This window comes from Neoarius graeffei, chromosome 23 (genome assembly GCF_027579695.1).
Source record: "Neoarius graeffei isolate fNeoGra1 chromosome 23, fNeoGra1.pri, whole genome shotgun sequence".
NCBI classification, from domain to species: Eukaryota; Metazoa; Chordata; class Actinopteri; order Siluriformes; family Ariidae; genus Neoarius; species Neoarius graeffei.
In genome coordinates this window covers 38,491,295-38,512,285 of record NC_083591.1, presented here as the reverse complement: position 1 = coordinate 38,512,285, position 20,991 = coordinate 38,491,295, and the positions used below count along the sequence as shown (strand labels likewise).

Genomic DNA, 20,991 nt, shown 5'->3' with positions numbered 1-20,991 from the left:
CCATATTTAATTTAGAATTATTGACTTGCTTCACCCAGCCTAATCTTGAAAGGTTATAACATGACGTAGGCTACGCTCAGGAAGCCTTCAACAGCAACTGGAACTTAACCAGTATTTGTATGCTTTAAGATATAAATGAGTCAAACCAGCCAGTGTTATAACATTACAAGGTTAGAATGTCTGTCGACCTTCAAGTAAAGCAAAACTACATATTTAAACCTAAAGGCAACCAATATGTGACTGTAAAAACAAAGTGCTAACAGCTGGCTTGTATCCCAACTTCCCTTTATCACATTGTCCTTCGTATGATGATGAACTCGGCCCTACGTGAATTTTGGTCAGGTGAAGATGTTCCGGTTAAAGGCATGCAAATCAGCATCGTAGTTATGACGGTACTCCATCCGTTATCCGTAACCGCTTATCCTGGGCAAGGTAGAGCCTATCCCAGCTGACTACGGGTGAGAGGCGGGGTACACCCTGGACAAGTCGCTAGATCATCGCAGGGCTGCCGCATAGAGACAAACAACCATTTACACTCACATTCACACCTACGGTCAATTTAGAGTCACCAATTAGCCTAACCTGCATGACTGTAGGGGAAACCCATACAGACACTGGGCTCGAACCCAGGCCCTTCTTGCTGCGAGGCGACAGTGCTAACCACTGTGCCAGAACTGTATTTTGAGTCTAACTTTTACTGATGCGTTCAATTAATAGTTTGTATTCCCAACCTTTTTAATACACACGATTGATAGTTCCTCATGGACTGAGTCAAGTGAGCACGAGTGGACCTCTCATCTCATTATCTCTAGCCGCTTTATCCTGTTCTACAGGGTCGCAGGCAAGCTGGAGCCTATCCCAGCTGACTACGGGCGAAAGGCGGGGTACACCCTGGACAAGTCGCCAGGTCATCACAGGGCTGACACATAGACACAGACAACCATTCACACTCACATTCACACCTACGGTCAATTTAGTCACCAGTTAACCTAACCTGCATGTCTTTGGACTGTGGGGGAAACCGGAGCACCCGGAGGAAACCCACGCGGACACAGGGAGAACATGCAAACTCCGCACAGAAAGGCCCTCGCCGGCCCCGGGGCTCGAACCCAGGACCTTCTTGCTGTGAGGCGACAGCACTAACCAACTAGTGGACCTGTCTCGGTTAAAATTACAACTTTGCCATCATTATTCTGGAGCCTGAAGAATGTACTCGAGTCCTTTCAAGGACATTTGTGCTGTATTAGCAACAGTGACATCACAGAAAAAAAAAGTGATTTATTTAAAAAAAAAAAAAGGGGTAGGGGGCAAAACAAGTAACATTTTGTTCTTGGACTTGGTAAGTAATGCTGACAAAACAAACTTGTTCTGTCGACATCACAAGCTCTTCGGTCCAAAGGCCAGTCACGGTTGCAGTGTTACCATGACAACACTGGCACAATCCTGTTTGACTCGGTGTTTCCTGGAGAAGTGCACTACACAGAGGAAGAAATAATGACTTCCAGACATTCTAAGAGTATACTATATGTCCATGCAGGGAGGTTTTTACCCGACAACAAATGCCTCTTTACGTTTATTTACAGGATAAACGAACAGTCTTTATTCAAGCATTAGCATCCATTCAAATACATAGCAAACACAAATATAAACACTAAAATTGTATCTTAACAGTGATAATCCAATGATAAACAGTGTAATACTAGGTTTTTAATTCAGCCTGTCATTATTCACATGAATGTATAGGCTAACTGTTGGCATGCTATTTAGTTACATCTTTCAAAATGCAAATTATACAATCAATCGTGATATTAAGCTTGTGATATACACTCAACAGCCACTTTATTCAGAATACCCACACGCCTGCTTTTGTGCAGTTATCTAATCAATCAGCCGATCCCTTGACAGCAGCACAAGGCATAAAATGATGCAGATACAAATCAAGAGCTTCAATTAATGTTCGCTTGAAACATCAGAATGGGAAAAAATTATGATCTCAAAGTGTGACTGACTTTCACTGTGGTGTGGGTGTTGGTTTGAGCCAGGTGGGCTGGTTTGAGTGTTTCAGAAACTGCTGATGATCTGGAGTTTTCACACCCAAACAACAGTCTCACAGAATGGTGCGACAAACAAAAAACATTGAACGAGTGACCGTTCTGTGGGTGGAAACAAACGCCTTGTTGAGAACAGAGGTCTGAGGAATATGGCCAGATTGGTTCGAGCTGCCAGTAACTCATACGGTAGCAACCATGGTGAGCAGAAAAGCACATTGGGGGGGGCGTCGTGGCTCAGGTGGATAAGGCGCCATACCATAAATCCGGGGACCCGGGTTCGATTCCGACCCGAGGTCATTTCCCGATCCCTCCCCGTCTCTCTCTCCCGCTCATTTCCTGTCTCTACACTGTCCTATCCAATAAAGGTGAAAAAAGCCCCAAAAAAATCTTTAAAAAAAGAAAAGCACATCGGGTTCCACTCCTGCCAGCTAAAAGTGGCCATGGACTGTAACGGCGAACAACTTAGAACTGTCTCATGTCCTGTTCTTGAATGCAATTCTAGATCATTTTGTAGTTTACATCCAGAAACTGTCTAGACAAGAAAGAAGCCTCATTTATCAAACTGGGTAGCTATTTAAAGGTAGACTGACTTTCAGACCCCCCCACCACCACCAAATTATTTTTGTTTAGTGGACTGAAAGCTACTGAATTCGAATCACAGACTTCCAATTTTATCAGTTTTTTTAAAAATATAGAACAATTAATTAATTTCAGGCCATGTGGCCTTAAATTCTCCACTGTTTTTTCCTGCTTCACCATGACCCGATTCAAGACACTACTGTACGTCATGCATCGCGTGGTGGGCTTTTCCCGTTCGCTCAAGGCATTGTGGGATCCAAATTTGAAACGAGAGAAAAATGGAGGACGTGAGTATGCGAGTGAAACGTGAAAGACCGACTCCAGTAACGGAAAGTGAGAAGAAAAGACGTTATTATATACAGTTAGGTCCATATATATTTGGACACAGACACAAATTTTGTTTTTTTTTACCTGTTTACTGAAACATATTCAAGTTATAGTTATATAATGGACATGGACATAAAGTCCAGACTTTCAGCTTTCATTTGAGGGAATCCACATTAAAATTGGATGAAGGGTTTAGGAGTTTCAGCTCCTTAACATGTGCCACCCTGTTTTTAAAGGGACCAAAAGTAATTGGACAATTGACTCAAAGGCTATTTCATGGGCAGGTGTGGGCAATTCCTTCGTTATGTCATTCTCAATTAAGCAGATAAAAGGCCTGGAGTTGATTTGAGGTGTGGTGCTTGCATTTGGAAGATTTTGCTGTGAAGAAAACATGCAGTCAAAGGAGCTCTCCATGCAGGTGCAACAAGCCATCCTTAAGCTGCGAAAACAGAAAAAAAACATCCGAGAAATTGCTACAATATTAGGAGTGGCAAAATCTACAGTTTGTACATCCTGAGAAAGAAAGAAAGAAAGCACTGGTGAACTCATCAATGCAAAAAGACCTGGACGCCCACAGAAGACAACAGTGGTGGATGATCGCAGAATAATTTCCATGGTGAAGAGAAACCCCTTCACAACAGCCAGCCAAGTGAACAACACTCTCCAGGAGGTAGGCGTATCAATATCCAAATCTACCATAAAGAGAAGACTGCATGAAAGTAAATACAGAGGGTTCACTGCACGGTGCAAGCAACTCATAAGCCTCAAGAATAAAAAGGCTAGATTGGACTTTGCTAAAAAACATCTAAAAAAGCCAGCACAGTTCTGGAAGAACATTCTTTGGACAGATGAAACCAAGATCAACCTCTACCAGAATGATGAATACAGATGGACAATGACCCAAAACATAAAGCCAAAGCAACCCAGGAGTTTATTAAAGCAAAGAAGTGGAATATTCTTGAATGGCCAAGTCAGTCACCTGATCTCAACCCAATTGAGCATGCATTTCACTTTTTAAAGACTAAACTTCAGACAGAAAGGCCCACAAACAAACCGCAACTGAAAACCGCTGCAGTAAAGCCCTGGCAGAGCATTAAAAAGGAGGAAACACAACGTCTGGTGATGTCCATGAGTTCAAAACTTCAGGCAGTCATTGCCAACAAAGGGTTTTCAACCAAGTATTAGAAATGAACATTTATTTAATTTGTCCAATTACTTTTGAGTCCCTGAAATGAAGGGATTGTGTTTAAAAAATGCTTTAGTTCCTCACATTTTTATGCAATCATTTTGTTCAACCCACTGAATTAAAGCTGAAAGTCTGAACTTCAACTGCATCTGAATTGTTTTGTTCAAAATTCATTGTGGTAATGTACAGAACCAAAATTAGAAAAATGTTATCTCTGTCCAAATATGTATGGACCTAACTGTACGAAGGAAAAGAAACGCAGGACCAAACTAATAAATATCGGCAGTCAGTGATCAGCTGTTCGTTTAGTGTCAGTGCACAGTCAAGGCAAACCTGGACATGCGCACACGGACTTCCTTTCTCTGCTTGACGCGAGCAATTTCATGCACATTATTTGCCCAGGAATCTCCTCAAATTAAATAACTTCCCAGCCACAGAACGTTTATTTTTTTTTTTTAGATATGACAGAAATAAACATATATCACAATGACCAAATTTCAGACAGAACTAAATTTCACTGATTTTACGGAACCGAAAGGCCGTCTACTTTTAAGAATTTATACAAGAAATGCGGTGGTTATTAAATCCAGTTAGTATATATCCTACGAGAGCGTCTGGGTTTGTGAAACTTTGTTCTCTGACAACATTTACATTTATTGATCGACAGAGTAATAAACAAGGCTGAGTATCGACACGCTTCATCGTGAAGAAATGTGAACAAATGTCGGATATATATATTAAAAAAAAAAATACAAATAAAAACTGCCTTGACCAGCTACAGTCTCAGTCTCAAAACTTGTTAATGAACTCAGTATTAAAATGACAAACAGTACAGCAAATGTTTTATGTTGGTTACTTAACACACGGCAGATAGCAATGGATGCAATCGTGCAGTATCGTTCATATCGGATGCATTTCTACAATCAATGATTAGTTTACCTTAACAAACCTTGCGTATGTAAACATGCTTAACACAAAGAAATGTTCTTTATGTATTTGGTCATAGTACACTTGTGTTCAAAATAATAGCAGTCCAACACGACTAACCAGATCAATCACTGTTTTTGGTGGAAATTATATTACTACATGGCAAATAATTTACCAGTAGGTGTAGTAGAGTCATAGAAAACCAACAGACCCGACATTCATGATATGCATGCTCCTGAGTCTGTGTAATCGAATAATTAAGTGAAAGGGACGTGTTCAAAATAATAGCAGTGTGGAGTTTAATTAGTGAGATCATTCATTCTGTGAAAAAACAGATGTCAGTCAGGTGGCCCTAATTTAAGGATGAAGCCAGCACATGTTGTACATCCATTTCTCTCTGAAAACCTGAGAAACATGGGTCGTTCCAGACATTGTTCAGAAGAACAGCGTGCTTTGATTAAAACGTTGATTGGAGAGGTAAAACGTATACTGTAAAGAAGTGCAGAAAATGATGGGCTGCTCAGCTAAAATGATCTCCAGTGCTTTAAAATGGACAGCAAAGCCAGAGAGACGTGGAAGAAAACAGAAGACTATCGTTCGAATGGATCGAAGAATAGCCAGAATGGCAAAGACTCAGCCAATGATCAGCTCCAGGGTGATCAAAGACGGTCTGAAGTTACCTGTGAGTACTGTGACAATTAGAAGACGCCTGTGTGAAGCTAATCTATCGGCAAGAAGCTCCCGCAAAGTTCCACTGTTAAAAAAAAGATGTGCTGAAGAGGATACAATTTGCCAAAGAACACATCGACTGGCCTAAAGAGAAATGGAAAAACATCTTGTGGACTGATGAAAGTAAAATTGTTCTTTTTGGGTCCAAGAGCCGCAGACAGTTTTTCAGACGACCCCCAAACACTGAATTCAAGCCACAGTACACTCTGAAGACAGTGAAGCATGGTGGTGCAAGCATCATGATATGGGAATGTTTCTCTTACTGTGGTGTCGGGCCCATTTATCGCATACCAGGGATCATGGATCAGTTTGCATATATCAAAATACTTGAGGAGGTCATGTTGCCTTATGCTGAAGAGGAAATGCCCTTGAAATGGGTGTTTCAACAAGACAACGACCCCAAACACACCAGTAAGCGAGCAGCATCAGGGTTCAAGACCAACAAAATGAAAGTTATGGAGTGGCCAGCCCAATCCCCGGACCTTAATCCGATAGAAAACTTGTGGGGTGACATCAAAAATACTGTTTCTGAGGCAAAACCAAGAAATGCAGAGGAATTGTGGAATGTTGTCAAATCATCCTGGGCTGGAATACCTGTTCACAGGTGCCAGAAGTTCTCAGAAACCGTGGTTATACAACTAAATATTAGTTTAGTGATTCACAGGAATACTAAATCCTTAAGATTTTTTCAGTTTATACAGTAAATATTTGGAGTTTGTAATGAAAAATGCAGACACTGCTATTTTTTTGAACAGCCCAATGTTCATTTTTCTTCATTTTCTGTAAAGTAATTAAAATATTCATACATTTTTCTTCATGTTTTGATGTAGAATATAATGTGCAGTGTTCCCAATGCATGGAAATAAAAACTATTATAAGGATTTTGAGCTTTACTCACGTTTTTAAACACACTGCTATTATTTTGAACACAACTGTATGTGATTTGTTTCACAGATTATGTTACTAACCACTCCAGTATGTGGTCCAACTATTCATTGACTTCTCCTTGTTCCCATCAGCTCACGTTTTCACTTGCGGAAAAAAATATTGTCTAACAAAATGTGTTTTTTTTTTTCCCCATAAGGTATCTCAAAGCAATATCCTTAAATTGAATTGTTTGAACTATTTTCTCTAAATTGTCACATTGCCTTGTTAATAAACTATTATACTAACTTATTAGCAAATGAGAAAATTACAGTAATTAAAAAAAAGTGCGTGAAAGGATGAAAGCGATTTCTTTGGTGATTTCAATCGTCTATTTGTTTTGAACTACGTACAGAATTATTCAGCTTGCTAAGGAGTAAACGCCTTTGCGGCTTTTATCCCACAGGTCTTTTATTGCTTCTGTTTACATTTATGAATAGCTTCATCCACAGCTTTTTGCTGTTTGGAAAAGGAAATGACATCAGACTGCAGTGCCTTCTGGGCAAATTCTGGTGAAGTCAATCCCACAGACCTTAAAAAGGCCAAGAATTTTCGCAATAACTGATAACATCACGCAGGAGCCCTTATGATGTTGACGGAAATTCCTCCCATTTGGAGTTTAGGGCAGCGAGCCAGTAAGGGCTCAGATATGGAACACGTTTTTATTATTTAGAATTTGGATAAACTACCCATTTTAGTACCTTTCTCAGTGGTGCACTGGTGTTATCTGTTGAGTTGTGAAGTGGTAGCTTACGGTCTACGTTGTACAAATTTATAATAAAATATAAAAATATACAAGTGATGTACAACCCCAATTCCAAAAAAGTTGGGACGCTGTGTCAACTGTAAATAAAAACAGAATGTGATAATTTGCAAATCATGGAAACCCTGTATTTCATTGAAAATAGTACAAAGACGGCATATCAAAGGTTGAAACAGAAATTTTATTGAGGGTTTTTTTTTTAAATATGTTCATTTTGAATTTGATGTCAGCAACACGTTTCAAAAAACAGTTGGGACAGGGGCGTGTTTACCACTGTGTTGTATCAGCTCTACTTTTAACAACACTCTGTAAACGTTTGGGAACTGAGGAGACCAATTGCTGTAGTTTTGAAAGAGAAATGTTGTCCCATTCTTGCCTGATATACGATTTCAGTTGCTCAACAGTTCGGGGTCTCCTTTGTCAGATTATTTTGCGTTTCATAATGCACCAAATGTTTTAAATGGGAGACAGGTCTGAACTGCTGGCAGGCCAGTTTAGCACCTGGACTCTCTTACTGCAGAGCCATGCAGTTTTAATATGTGCAGAAAGCGGTTTGGCATCGTCTTGCTGAAAGAAGGAAGGCCTTCACTGAAAAAGATTTTGTCCGGATGGCAGCATATTGCTCTGAAACGTGTATATATCATTCAGCATTAATGATGCCTTCCCAGATGTACAAGCTACCCATGTCATTAGTACTAATACACCCTCATACCATCACAGATGCTGGCTTTTGAACTGTGCACTGATAACAAGCCGGATGGTCGCTCTCCTCTTTAGCCTGGAGGACGTGGTGTCCATGATTCCGAAAAAGAATTCCTACTTTTGGTTCGTCAAACCTTGGGACAATTTTCCACTTTGCCTCAGTCCATCGTAAAAGAGCTCGGGCCCAGAGAAGGTGGCGGTGTTTCTGGATATTGTTTATATCTGGTTTTGAGTTGCATTAGTGGATGCAGTAATGAACTGTTTTCACAGACAATGGTTTTCTGAAGTGTTCCTGAGCCCATACAGTGATTCCCACTACAGACACGTGTCTACTTTTAATGCAGTGTCGCCTGAGGGCCTGAAGATCACAGGCGTCCAGTGTCAGTTTTCAGCCTTGTCTCTTGCATACAGAGATTTCCCCAGATTCTCTGAATCTTTTAATGATATTCTGTACCATCGTTGATGTGATCCACAAATTCTTTGCAATTTTACATTATTCTAAAATTGTTGCACTGTTTGCCCACACAGTCTTTCACAGAGCGGTGAACCCCTCCCCGTCTTTACTTCTGAGCGACTCTGCCTCTCTGGGATGCTCTTTTTATACCCAATCATGTTACTGACCTGTTGCCAATTCACCTGTCCCAACTTTTCTGAAATGTGTTGCTGACATCAAATTAAAAAATGAGCATGTATTTTTCAAAAAACAATAAAAATTTATCAGTTTCAGTATTTGATATGTTGTCTTTGAACTATTTTCAATGAAATACAGGGTTTCCATGATTCGCAAATCTTCAGACTTAACTTTTTTGGAATTGAGGTTGTAATAGAAATAAAAGCAACATTCACAGACATCAGACATTCGCATGAATAGACACATTAAAGCGGTCATAGCATGCCATCAGGTAAATCTTATTTGCCATATTATTCGGTGCAGTGACTGGCCTTTCCTATTGCTACAAATCGAAATAAACCAATGACAAAATACCTATATACAGTAATTAAATCATGTAGTTAATTCTACAGTCCATGAGTCCATCCCACTGCTTCAGCCTTGTCTCTCAGACACTATTGATGCACTTCTCTGGGTTTCAAAAGTTGAAAATTCAGTGGTGTTTAGTGCAGACGGGACATTCATGAAATTCATAAAAGTGCTGCAAAACAGCAACAACAGCCTGGACTCACAAAGCTTTTGAACACAGGAATGCTGATCTGGGATCAGATTGTGGCTGATCCATGTGATGAATACGTTTTTCTTGCGTCGAAGAAGATAAACGGATCCAGGAACAGCACTCCTGTGCTGCGATTTGGGAACACGGCCCTGTGATGTTCACTTTGAGATACCCAGCGATGATTTTGTGTACTCGTACACTACGTAGCTGATGCTGACAGCTGGAATGACCTTCATGAAGTTGGGTAGGATCCCCCGATAGAGACCGAAAAAGCCTTCTTTCGCCACGATGCTCTTAATCAGCAAGCGCATCGAGGGCTGCTCCGAGTTATCGAGCGATGCTGAAACCACAACACAGACTGACACCAGTTATTAACACATTTTTATCATGTTGTATTGGATTTCCTAAATCTCTTTATATTAAAAAAATGAGCTTGGTTCTTTTGGATTCTCTACATGAACATGAACTCCTTCATGAAGCTTAATTATTCCTAACCCTTAAGCCATCAAGTACTTTTGTAAACAATGTGCCCCTTTTGCTTACTGCCAAGTACCAGCTCTCTAATGCCTCCTAAAATGCCAGTAGTCTCTGTATTCACTTCAGCTCTCCCTCATGCACAAACAGCACGGTGACACATCTGTCGTCCATCGAGTATTCAAGAGTGGCTCTCTGAGCTCTTTGGGCCTTTGAAATGGACACAGTACCTACCTTGTGCCTGCATACGAGTGCGTACCAGGGCCAGAGGGTAGCTGGCCAGCTGCCCACATGTGCTGGAGACAGTACCACAGCCCAGCAAGACCAGAACACCGGGGTTGGCTGTGTCTCTGGCATAGTGTGCAAGCCAGGCATTCTTTAGGCTCTAGAAGTGGCAGAATGCAAAAACAGAATACCTTTAATACCAATGTACACTACCGTTCAAAAGTTTGGGGTCACTTTGAAATGTCCTTATTTTTGAAAGAAAAGCACTGTTCTTTTCAATGAAGATCACTTTAAACGAATCAGAAATCCACTCTATACATTGCTAATGTGCTAAATGACTATTCTAGCTGCAAATGTGTGGTTTTTGGTGCAATATCTCCATAGGTGTATAGAGGCCCATTTCCAGCAACTCTCACTCCAGTGTTCTAATGGTACAATGTGTTTGCTCATTGCCTCAGAAGGCTAATGGATGATTAGAAAACCCTTGTACAATCATGTTAGCACAGCTGAAAACAGTTGAGCTCTTTAGAGAAGCTATAAAACTGACCTTCCTTTGAGCAGATTGAGTTTCTGGAGCATCACATTTGTGGGGTCGATTAAATGCTCAAAATGGCCAGAAAAACGTCTCGACTATATTTTCTATTCATTTTACAACTTATGGTGGGAAACAAAAGTGTGACTTTTCATGGAAAACACAAAATTGTCTGGGTGACCCCAAACTTTTGAACACTAGTGTATGTAAATTTAAAAAAAAAAAACAACCTTATCGCTACAGGATGCATGATTCTGGAATTTCCTACACTTCATAATAAGTAGTAGAGCAGCGACAGTCCATAATTATCGACACCTTTTCAGATTTACCAATAAAAACAATTTTACAAAGCCGAGTTTCAGTTACAACAGTTATTATTGGTTAATTAATCAACCGGAAGACCCGCCTCGCCCTTTAACCTTGTTGTCTGATGACACAGCTCGTTACCTGAGATGGAATTTTTTTCAGCACGATCAGCAATTTGAGGAAAATCCGGACGTTATCATCGTAGGTAAGCGTGGTGGAAAGATCATGGACGTGGTTTTACTGATCAAATTCACCGATATTTCATGATCTACTTGTCGAAACCGACTTTGTTTCTTACTCTTTCATTTGACAGCCGCCATTTTGTATCGAAACGCGCGTTTGAGAAGTCACGTGAGGTGTCGATAATAGTGATCACTTTCACCGGTGTCCACCATTATCGACACGCTGTGGAATTAAGTGGCGTTTACAGCTGTAATGGAGCCATCTTTGTGGAACATTGTTGAAGTAGATGAAATACTTTAAAAATATAAAAGTGCTGTGATTTATATATTTTTTTCTGATCCATAATAGAATGGAATGTTTATAGAGTATTTGGAATCCGATTGCAATAAATAGAATTAGACCAGAATTAAATTCCTAGCATATAAATTTTTTTTTTTTGCAGTTTCTTATAAATATCTACCACATATTACAATATCAGTCGACATTTTATATTTTGGTTCGAGGAATGACATGTGACCTTTGACCTGGATTTTCATACGGTTACACTGTCTGTTGACATTTATTGATAAACGACAAAACTAGAAATTAATACAAACAACAACGAATGATTAGCAAAATGTGATTTACGAAAATACTTCGAAAGTAGAAAGGGGAACAAAAAGATTTTCTGACAGGTTAAACATTATCAGTTCATTTGTTTATAAACATTAGAATTACTTCCTCATTTACGTAAACACTGACATGGATATATTTATATAAAAGATATTTTGTACTAAATATAAGTCTATGTCAAACACATTTTAAATAAAAAGTATGTTTTGTTAACTTAATACCACATACTGATTTTTAAAAAAATAAATAATCATCTGGTGTCGATAACTGTCGAACGGTGTCGATAACTGTGGACAAAGCTGTCGATAATTGTGGAATGGTGTCACGCGATCTGATACGCTAAGTAAAGCCTAGGTCACAACCGGACGTGCGATTTTTGGCATTTCCCAAATCGCTGCATTTTTTTTGTTCGTGGAGAAAGACACACGTTGGCCGTAAGTTTGTTTTGCAACCTGAAAAAAACGTAAGCGCCCGTAGAGTTTGTTTGACATGACAAAGAACCTCTGCAGCCGGTCTGCGGCCAGTCTACGGCTTGAAAATCAGCACATCACACGCGCGCCCTCCGTGCGTTTCTTGCGTTTTTTTGCACGTAGACCGGCCGTAGGAGCACGTACGGCCGGTTGTGACCGAGGCTTAATCGAGAATCAACTCGTTTTTGTTCCAGTGGAAGTTTGAGTAATTGTTCATACACAATTTACGTAATGAAAGTCTTTTCTACTTTTGCAACGGCCAAAACATCGTTAAGGTGTCGATAATTGTAGCCGCTGCTCTAATATAGGAACTAGCCTTGAGATTATGAAATGCAATGTCAGACAGTAGTAAGCAGTTTGGGATGCTGCACAAGTGTTTGTGACTCTGAGGATATCATGAAATAATTAATTGTGCACATCAGTGTGACAGTTAGTGAGTACCAAGTTAAAGAGTCAAACCTGTTTGTAATGTCACCGTGCACTGCTCTGTTAGCTCACGTTTATGTGCAACAATGATGGATGCAAACTAGCGTACTAATTCTTGACAGCTAGACTAAATAGTGTGAATGTAATAATTGGATCATTTGTGTAAAAATAATTCACATTTTACACTAATGTGTAAACAGGCTAGCACGGTAATTTGCCTGTAACTGGTGTACTTTTCTACATCGTCATCATTCACAAATTAAAGGCAGATTTACCCCAGAGTTGAAGCAAGCTTTGTTACATATTGATAGGAGTAGTGTTGTAATCAAGACAGTAGTCAGAGCAGCGACGTTGTATGGTTTGGAGACAGCGGCACTGACAAAAAAACAGGAGGCCGAACTGAACTAGAAGTAGCGGAGGTGAAGATGCTGAGATTCTTATTGGGAGTGACAAAGTGGGACAGGATGAAAAACGAGAATATTAGAGGGACAGGACACGTAGGACAGCTTGGAGACAAAGTGAGGGAGGCGAGATTGAGATGGTTTGGACATGTACAGAGAAGAGATCCAGGGTATACTGGGAAAAGAGTGTTGGAGATGGAGTTGCCAGGTAGAAGGAAAAGAGGAAGAGCAAAGATGAGATTTATGAATGTGGTGGAGGACATGAGGACGGTTGGTGTAACAGAAGAAGATACGGAGGACAGGAGGAGATGGAGGGACATTATCCGCTGTGGTGACCCCTAACAGGAACAGCCAGAAGAAGAAGAGTGTTGTATTCAAGACCACCTAAACTGAGCCTAAGTCATGACCAAGACCAAAGTGTATCGAGACCAAGATAAGACCAAGACTCTGAGGGGTTGAGATCAGGTCAAGACCAAGACCAAAGTGTATCGAGACCAAGACAAGACCAAGACTTTGAGGGGTTGAGATCAAGTCATGACCAAGACCAACTTGTATCGAGACCAAGACAAGACCAAGACTTTGAGGGGTTGAAATCAAGTAATTACCAAGACCAAAGTGTATCAAGACCAAGACTTTGAAGGGTTGAGATCAAGTCATGATCGAGACAGGGCGAGACCGAGCCAAGCCCAAAACCAGACCGGTGTGTGTCAAGGGGGGTGAGGGAGGGGTGGCAGCCATTAACAGGAAGAAAATTTTCAAATTAGCAAGGAATCACATTATTAGTCGCATCTGAAGCAGGAAATTTTGCATCCAATCACAGCAATGATGTTAACAAATAAATCCGACGACGCACAGGCAATTTAGTTTAGTTTAGAAATCCCCACAGTTGTGGTCTTGAGCGGCCTTGAAATAAAATCCTCAGTCCTCTATGTCTGAGACTGAGACGAGACTGGGTAAAAATGAAGTCGATTCCAAGATAAGACTGGACTCAAGACCAAGACCAATCTCAAGTACTACAACACTAGATATGAGGTTACTAAGTATTATATTACAGCAGATTGGATTGTGTTTTCCATGTGTGAATCATTGGCTCATAAATTGAAATTGTATTCTTATATCATATTCCAGCAGATTTAGTGGTGCTGTCAAATATCAGATCAGGTCAAGACCAAGACCAAAGTGACTTGATTTCAACCCCTCAAAGTCTTGCCTTAAGAATCAAAATCGTACGTCATATCATATATCATATCATATCATACATTGCACTCTTATTAAATACACCGCAGAGTACAAAACTATAACCTCTGGTCGCTTTTGATGTGTGTATTTTTATTACAAAATGCATTTTCTGTGTATTTGACTAACCCTAAGCACAGGAATAAGGTTTTGTATGTTTGTAACTCCGAAAATTGTTGTACATAATAATAGAGATGAAAATGTGGTATGTTGGGCATCAAGAAAAAAAAAAATGTGTCCATGGCCACGGGACATGACATACTAGGTAGTGAATGTAACAGGATGTGTTTCACACATACCCATGACACTATACTTCAACGCCAGCAGAGGTCTCTGTCTCCTAAATACAGAACCAAGGACTCTTCTTCGTCAAGCTCATTGGGATGTTTTGTCAACTAACTAGTTCTGAGCCTTGTTGTTGTTCAGACTGCTTTACTGTACCGTTGACCTTTGCTTGTGTCTCATCTCATCTCATCTCATTATCTCTAGCCGCTTTATCCTTCTACAGGGTCGCAGGCAAGCTGGAGCCTATCCCAGCTGACTACGGGCGAAAGGCGGGCTACACCCTGGACAAGTCGCCAGGTCATCACAGGGCTGACACATAGACACAGACAACCATTCACACTCACATTCACACCTACGGTCAATTTAGAGTCACCAGTCAACCTAACCTGCATGTCTTTGGACTGTGGGGGAAACCGGAGCACCCGGAGGAAACCCACGCGGACACGGGGAGAACATGCAAACTCCGCACAGAAAGGCCCTCGCCAGCCCCGGGGCTCGAACCCAGGACCTTCTTGCTGTGAGGCGACAGCGCTAACCACTACACCACCGTGCCGCCCTTTGCTTGTGTATTTGGATTATTCTTTGGATTACTGTTTTGACCTTGTTGGATTGGATGAAGATTTGGGTTGAACCCTTGACTGTTACTTTGGATTACGTTTTGGAATTACACTGCAACCCCGCTTTAACAAACGCTTTTACTACGAACTTTCATAGATAATGAACTAAGGGCCCGGTCCCACAACACCGATAACTATAACTATACCTATAACTCCAACTATGACTATACCTCTGCTTGAATTTAGTTCCAGTCTGAAGCAGTCACACCACAACTATAATCCCGACTATAATCTCGCTTGGTCCTGCCACTCAGGGAAATAAATGCATGCAACTTAGGAAGAGTCATGGAAGTTTTTTCCAAGTAGTAGGACATTATTCCGGGTCATACCGTACAGCCTGGAGTTCAAAACAACCCATGCACACACTCCGGTGGTTGACAAAATACGGATAGGTCACGGACTATGGAAATATAATAAAAAAAGATACAAAATACAAGGTGGTTACGGATTTTAATACGGATGCATCATGGATGCTAATAATTTACGGACGTATTACAGATTGGTTACTGATTTCATACAGATGATGCATCACGGATAAAAAATGAAGAAGTCTAAAATGTTTGGACTGCCGAAGTTCATAATTTAAATACTTTACCTGCATTTATATGCTTGTTAAATTACTATTGATATTTCACGGAAAATCACATATCCGTGAATAAAAGATTCGTGCTTTATATTATATATATTTTTTAGTTTCCGTGAATCCGTATTCCATGACTTTATGATGCAACAAGGATGTACAAAGACGCCTGGGAAAAATAACACATGCTCAGACAACGTCACATTGGTCAGATGTTTTATCGGATCAGGTCCAGGCCTGGAAAAATCACTCCAGAAGCAACTTCACCGATACGGATAAACCCAGGCCTGGGCTATAGAGGTATCGTTATCATACTGGTGTGACCACCAGCCACATAAACTGGAGGGGGCCGATTTATTTATAGTTATAGTTATATTTATAGTTAGAGTTATCGGTACTGTGGGACCGGGCCTTAAGGCTCGTGTCCCCTTGCCTTTAATGACAATGAGTTGGAGTCTTCAAAAAAAAAAACCCCACATCACCGAGAGACAAACAATAAGTAATCAAGTCCGCAGTCAAGTTAACAATGCGTGTTAACACCATAAACAAAGGCTTAACTCGCCTCGCTTAGGCGTCGATCACTAACAATTATCCAGAGCGGTGATCAAAAGATCGATGAAAGGACGAAATGACTGCTGACATCATCGGTGATTTGCAACACATGAATGAACTGAATGGTGAAGATTTAGAAAACATAGCGAGTCAGTGGGTGGGCATTGACAACGATACAACGGTAATCTTCATAATTTCCATAACAGACGAAGAAATCTTCGCCTCCGATAGTGCATAGTGACTCGGACATTTAAGTCATCGAAGAAAAAGTAGTCCAGGATGACAAGTTTCTTTGGCGAGTAAAACTGATGGGACGCTAGTATCGTACTGTAACAGCTTGCATGCTGGGGCAATGAGGAACTGGGAGACAGGCGCGACAGGTCAAGGTGTGTTTTATTATTTATCTTTATTTTCACTTTTCAGGGATTTTAGGTTTCGCTCGTGCGTACACACGCATATACACATATTGGAGAACACAGCTCTCTCTTGTTACTGACCATCTGAAAGACACACAGAGACATGTAAACAGACAGTCAGCGATTAGACAGAGGTGTAACTCATGACGTTACCCTCTGGTTCAACCCAACTCCTCTTCGTTCACACCCTTGCTGTCACATGTATTTTTACGAATTGAAAGTTTACAATATTTGCCATCGTCATTGGCTGTCCATCATTAGCGATGATGACTGCTTCATTAGGGTGCGCAGAAATGCAGATACACCAGAGTGACAGAGCCGTCTGCAGCGGCGGCACGAAAGGCCCGGCCGAGCCGCTACGGAACGTCTAGCTCTGTGAGCTCCCGCATACTATTCTCCTCTCCTAACGAAGTGCCTTGCACGGTAAGGTAAGACAAAAGATGTCATGCTCCCATCATGTTGTCTCTCTGGACCTGTCAAGTGGTGCACAAAAGCACCACAGACCTGATGGGTATGGAAGTTGCCCCGCAGTGACAACTGACTTGCTGAGTGATGCCATCCATTGGCCATTTGAGTGGCTCTTCTGCATTCCATCTAGTGGTGTGCCATTGACCCTGTTGGGTTCATCTGCCACACTGCAACGAAAAGCGCCCTGCTGCCAACGCCTTATTGGTGATGTACTATTTAACCCATAGCTGGAACCCAGGCAGGTGCTCCCACTCCAGGTCAGAGCAGACCTGGGAGCAATGGTGATTAAGGGGTAACTCCACTTTCCCCAATACTCAAGTCCTCCTGGACCTGAGACTCACCACTTTCAAAAATATTCGCATTATTTTTATGACACTGTAAAGAATGACTTATTTCCTTTACTTCATAAATCTTCTTTTTCTTCTGGCTGTTACCGTTAGGGGTTGCCACAGTGGATAATGTCCCCCATCTCCTCCTGTCCTCCATATCTTCTTCTGCCACACCAACCATCCTCATGTCCTCCTTCACCACACCCATAAATCTCATCTTTGCTCTTCCTCTTTTCCTTCTACCTGGCAACTCCATCTCCAGCACTCTTTTCCCAATATACCCTGGATCTCTCCTCTGTATGTATCCAAACCATCTCAATCTCACCTCTCTCGCTTTGTCTCCAAGCCATCCTATGTGTCCTTGTCCAACTTTCTCACTCTCATTGAGAATCTCAGCATCTTCAGCTCTGCTACCTCCAGTTCAGTTCAGCTTCCTGTCTTTCTGTCAGTGCCACTGTCTCTAAACCGTACAACATTGCTGCTCTGACTACTGTCTTGTTCATTTTCCCTTTCACTTTTGCTGGCAACCTTCTGTCACAAATCACTCCTGACGTCCTCCTCTCCTCCATCCATTCCAACTTGCTTGCACGCTCTTCTTCACTTCTCCTCCACAATCACCATTACTTTGTATGGTTGACCCCAGACATTTGAACTCATGTGCTTTGACCACCTCTATTCCTTGCAGCTGTACCATTCCACTGTCCTCACCATCATTCACGCACATTTACTCCATCTCGCTCCATTACTTTGTAAATATGTAGGTGAATTAAGCGTAAACATAAATGAAACACACCTGGTCTTATGGTCTTATTTTACATATGCGTGAGTGTTTGGTGTGACAAATTGATCTATTTCAGTATTACGAATTTTTTGGTATAACGAACTATTTGAACGTCTCTCAAGGAGTTTGTTATGGCAGGGTTGCAGTGTATTAATAAACCTCATACACATGGATCATCAACAAACAGTGGTGCTTGAAAGTTTGTCAACCCTTTAGAATTTTCTATATTTCTGCATAAATATGACCTAAAACATCAGATTTTCACACAAGTCCTAAAAGTAGATAAAGAGAACCCAGTTAAACAAATGAGACAAAAATATTATACTTGGTCATTTATTTATTGAGGAAAATGATCCAATATTACATATCTGTAAGTGGCAAAAGTATGTGAACTTTTGCTTTCAGTATCTGGTGTGACCCCCTTGTGCAGCAATAACCGCGACTAAATGTTTGCGGTAACTGTTGATCAGTCCTGCACACCGGCTTGGAGGAATTTTAGCCCATATCTCCGTACAGAACAGCTTCAACTCTGAGATGTTGGTGGGTTTCCTCACATGAACTACTCACTTCAGGTCCTTCCACAACATTTCGATTGGATGAAGGTCAGGACTTTGACTTGGCCATTCCAAAACATTAACTTTATTCTTCTTTAACCATTCTTTGGTAGAACGACTTGTGTGCTTAGGGTCGTTGTGTTGCTGCATGACCCACCTTCTCTTGAGATTCAGTTCATGGACAGATGTCCTGACATTTTCCTTTAGAATTCGCTGGTATAATACAGAATTCGTTGTTCCATCAATGATGGCAAGTGGTCCTGGCCCAGATGCAGCAAAACAGGCCCAAACAAACACAAACAAAAAGTTCTATTTTGGTCTCATCCGTCCACAAAACATTTTTCCAATAGCCTTCTGGCTTGTCCACGTGATCTTTAGCAAACTGCAGACAAGCAGCAATGTTGTTTTTGGAGAGCAGTGGCTTTCTCCTTGCAACCCTGCCATGCACACCATTGTTGTTCAGTGTTCTCCTGATGGTGGACTCATGAACATTAACATTAGCCAATGTGAGAGAGGCCTTCAGTTGCTTAGAAGTTAACCTGGGCTCCTTTGTGACCTTGCCGACTATTACACGCCTTGCTCTTGGAGTGATCTTTGTTGGTCGACCACTCCTGGGGAGCGTAACAATGGTCTTGAATTTCCTCCATTTGTACACAATCTGTCTGACTGTGGATTGGTGGAGTCCAAACTCTTTAGAGATGGCTTTGTAACCTTTTCCAGCCTGATGAGCATCAACAATGCTTTTTCTGAGGTCCTCAGAAATCTCCTTTGTTCGTGCCATGATACACTTCCACAAACATGTGTTGTGAAGATCAGACTTTGATAGATCCCTGTTCTTTAAATAAAACAGGGTGCCCACTCACACCTGATTGTCATCCCATTGATTGAAAACACCTGACTCTAATTTCACCTTCAAATTAACTGCTAATCCTAGAGGTTCACATACTTTTGCCACTCACAGATATGTAATATTGGATCATTTTCCTCAATAAATAAATGAGCAAATATAATATTTTTTGTCTCATTTGTTTAACTGGGTTCTCTTTATCTACTTTTAGGACTTGTGTGAAAATCTGATGATGTTTTCGGTCATATTTATGCAGAAATATAGAAAATTCTAACGGGTTCATAAACTTTCAAGCACCACTGTACTCCCAAGTCCTGTCAGTAGCAACATGGCTTTTTTGAAATTCTTATAAAAGTTATACAAATAAATGGGGCAAAAAAACATCAACATGAAATTGAATATGTATGTTCCAGAGAAGGATAGAGACGCGACATCGTAAGGTTGTGTGACACTCTGCTTCAGTGCATATAATTGAAATTATAAACAACTCAAGTACATGACATCTTGAAATTGATTATCAGAGTGTTCCAAGGATTAAATAGCAATCTGACTGTATTCAAAGTTAACAGACTTGAAAATGACAGTGTGTAGCTGTAACTGTATGTACCTCATAAACAGCAAGGTCGATGCCCGCGTATGGGATAATGCCCAGCATGTTGGGGACATAACCTTTATAGAAAGCCTTAATGCCCTCTCTTTTCAGAATTGACCTGGCACAGTCGATCATCCCAGAATACTGTCCGGTTCTCCTCAGGGTCAGTCTAGTCTTCACTACCTGGTGAAAAAAAAAAGAAAGAAATAGTACATATTTCTATATTTCTACATATGAATTTATGGTTACTGTTCAGAAATTATGTGAACAATAGTGAATATGGTCCAGAAATGTCTGAGTGCAAAGCCATCTTTGATGAAACTGATGTTCGTCCTTCGCTGGCGAAGAGGACCTTGACTTCGGGTATCACTGGGTGCAAAGATGGCTGAAGAGACCGATCCTCGCTTTGAAGTGTCTGTTACAGTGGGGACAGGGAAATGAGGCTGAGGGTGAGCCGGTCTGACAGCTGGAGCTGGATCTGCTTTTTCGCCGCTGGCATTTGCGCTCTCGCTCCTCTGTGCGCCTTGTTTCATAGGCAAAGGTGCCCGAGCGTACTAAGGCGTGCCAACTGCTGCGGCTTTGAGCCTCTTCCTCCCAGGTGTCAGTGTTTATGTTGCAGGCTTTCAGGGAGGCTTTCAGAGTGTCTTTGAATCGTTTTTTTTCTGGCATCCGTGGGAGCGTTTTCCTGTGGTCAACTCGCCAGACAACAGTCTTTTTGGTAGTCGAGAGTCGTCCATGTGGCAGACAT

At 41.1% G+C, this 20,991-nt stretch overlaps 1 protein-coding gene across 1 annotated transcript in view; it reads right to left on the bottom strand.

Moving 5' to 3' along the window:
• Positions 1-9,515: 9,515 nt before the first annotated feature.
• Positions 9,516-20,991, bottom strand: part of LOC132871705 (mitochondrial adenyl nucleotide antiporter SLC25A24-like) — a 104,185-nt gene continuing 92,709 nt past the window's right edge. The window contains exons 8-10 of the mRNA XM_060906132.1: positions 20,259-20,426; positions 10,066-10,216; positions 9,516-9,697 (exon numbers count right to left, since the gene is read on the bottom strand). Of these exons, the coding sequence (XP_060762115.1) occupies positions 9,516-9,697; positions 10,066-10,216; positions 20,259-20,426 (501 nt within the window). The remainder of the gene's footprint in view (positions 9,698-10,065; positions 10,217-20,258; positions 20,427-20,991) is intronic.